We start from the raw sequence: 2,500 nt of genomic DNA on the forward strand, positions 1-2,500 counted from the left end.
CAGATGTTGTTTCTGCTCAAACAGCAACATTACACACTAACTAAAGTTAGAAAAGTCAAATCAGAATCATCCACCCCTTTAAGAGTACTGTCTTCAAAGTCTTTGAATGATACTAAGGTCTTGTAATTTGGTGAATGTTTTATTTATTTATTTATTTATTTATTTTATTTGTGTGTGTGTGTGTGTGTGTGTGAGTGTGTGTGTGTGTGTGTGTGAGTGTGTGTGTGTGTGTGTGTGTGTGTGAAAAAAATCCAGTGAATATGAGCTCAGACTCGCCTGCAAACATGAACATATCTGCATGTGCCTGGATCTCCTCGTTCGTGAGTCCCTCGTCGTTCTCATCCTGAACAGCAGAAAACTGCATTAAATAAATTACCTTCACATATCCATCAGGAACACTTCCAATCGGGATAAACACTCTACCGGCCAAAAGTGTGGAATAAACACAATTGTTTAAAGTTTCTGAAAGAGTCTCTTCTGCTCACCAAAGCTGCATTTATTTGATCAAAAATACAGTAAAAACAGTGAAATATTATTGTAATGTAGATCATCTGTTTTCTATGTGAATATCTAGTAAAGTGTAATTTATTCCTGTGATCAAAGCTGAATTTTCAGCATCATTACTCCAGTCTTCAGTGTCACATGATCCTTCAGAAATCACTCTAATATGATGATTTGATGCTCAAGAAACATTTATGATTATTATCAGTGATGAAAACAGTTCATATGTTTGTGGAATCCGTCATACATTCCCATTTAAAAGTTTGGGGTCAGTAAGATCTTTTTTTAAAGAAACAGAAATCAATACTTTTATTCAGCAAGGATGCAGTAAATTGATCAAAAGTGACAGTAAAGACGTTTATAATGTTACAAAAGATTCTATTTCAAATAAATGCTGCTCTTTTAAACTATATATTCATCAAAGAATCAAAGAAAAAGTACATGTTTCTTGAGAAGCAAATCAGCATATTAAAATGATTTCTGGAGGATCATGTAAACAAACTTTGATGTTGGCTTGAGAAAGTTTTAAAGTGACTGTAAATAGCTTGAAATGACTCTAATAGACTTCAGTGTGTTTAGATTACAATTTTTGACAGTTGAAAATCAAATAAACGCAGCCTTGTTGAGCATAAGATACTTATACACCAACAAAATCTTAAAGGGGTCATCGGATGCCCATTTGAGGTGCATTCGTCTTTAAATGATAATGAGGTGCATGTCTCTTTAAGTGATAATGAGGTGCATGTCTCTTTAAATGATAATGAGGTGCATGTGTCTTTAAATGATAATGAGGTGCATGTCTCTTTAAATGATAATGAGGTGCATGTGTCTTTAAGTGATAATGAGGTGCATGTCTCTTTAAGCGATAATGAGGTGCATGTCTCTTTAAATGATAATGAGGTGCATGTGTCTTTAAATGATAATGAGGTGCATGTCTCTTTAAGTGATAATGAGGTGCATGTCTCTTTAAATGATAATGAGGTGCATATGTCTTTAAGTGATAATGAGGTGCATGTCTCTTTAAGTGATAATGAGGTGCATGTGTCTTTAAATGATAATGAGGTGCATGTGTCTTTAAGTGATAATGAGGTGCATGTCTCTTTAAGTGATAATGAGGTGCATGTCTCTTTAAGTGATAATGAGGTGCATGTGTCTTTAAGTGATAATGAGCAACTGCTCAACATGTAAAGTGATGCCTTGGATACAGTATACAAATGGCTGAGGGCGGAAATATGCTAATATGGGAAATATGCTAATACGGGAAATATGCTAATACGGGACAGTCCGTCAGCGGTTGTGGGCGGGGCATGAGCATTATGACTACACATCATTGTATGGTGGTTGTGTCCACACACTGCAAAGACACATTTATATGCAAACACCATATAAAAGTGAATTAGCATCGGACGCCCCCTTTAATGATTGTTTTATAAGAAACGCCGTGCCTTTGACAGAAGCAGTAAGTCGATGAGGTCCGTGTCCTTCTTCTTGAATCCTCCTGTGTATTCCTGGTTTTCCGAGCCGCTCTGTGCGGATCCCTGTTGTTTGAGTTGGGAACGCCGTTCTTGGACGATTTCCGCAGTGAAACTGTGAACAATGTCGCAAGCCTTGCGGAAGCGCCGTCCCTGTTCAGAGCGCCAGTATAACCAGTCCCAGTGATACGGCAGATAGTGCTGTCTCTGAACCAGCAGCTTAGACAGATCCAGGACAGCTGAGATGTACTCACTGGGTCTCCTGAGAGAGAGAGAGAGAGGGGGGGGGGGGGAGAGAGGGAGAGGGAGAGAGAGAGAGAGAGATATTACAAGATTCAACATTTTTATTGCTATGTTTATTTTAATGTAAACATTTTATTTTTATTCATTTTTATTATTATTTTATTATCATTCATTCATTTATTTATTTATTTTTATGGTAGTGTGTTATTAATGCTTTGGCAATGTAAAGATTTCACCATGCCAATAAAGCTATTTGAATCTAGAGAGAGAGAGAGAGAGAGAGA

General features: G+C 37.0%; 1 protein-coding gene across 4 annotated transcripts in view; it reads right to left on the reverse strand.

The window, feature by feature from the left end:
* Nucleotides 1-2,500, reverse strand: part of cyp4f3 (cytochrome P450, family 4, subfamily F, polypeptide 3) — a 17,730-nt gene that overhangs the window by 4,263 nt on the left and 10,967 nt on the right. For all 4 annotated transcript variants that reach the window (XM_079850756.1, XM_079850759.1, XM_079850758.1 and 1 more), the window contains 2 exons: nucleotides 1,947-2,235; nucleotides 277-343 (listed from right to left, as the gene is read on the reverse strand). In XM_079850756.1, the coding sequence (XP_079706882.1) occupies nucleotides 277-343; nucleotides 1,947-2,235 (356 nt within the window). The remainder of the gene's footprint in view (nucleotides 1-276; nucleotides 344-1,946; nucleotides 2,236-2,500) is intronic.

This window comes from Squalius cephalus, assembly GCF_949319135.1.
Source record: "Squalius cephalus genome assembly, chromosome: 19".
In the NCBI taxonomy this organism is placed as follows: domain Eukaryota; kingdom Metazoa; phylum Chordata; class Actinopteri; order Cypriniformes; family Leuciscidae; genus Squalius; species Squalius cephalus.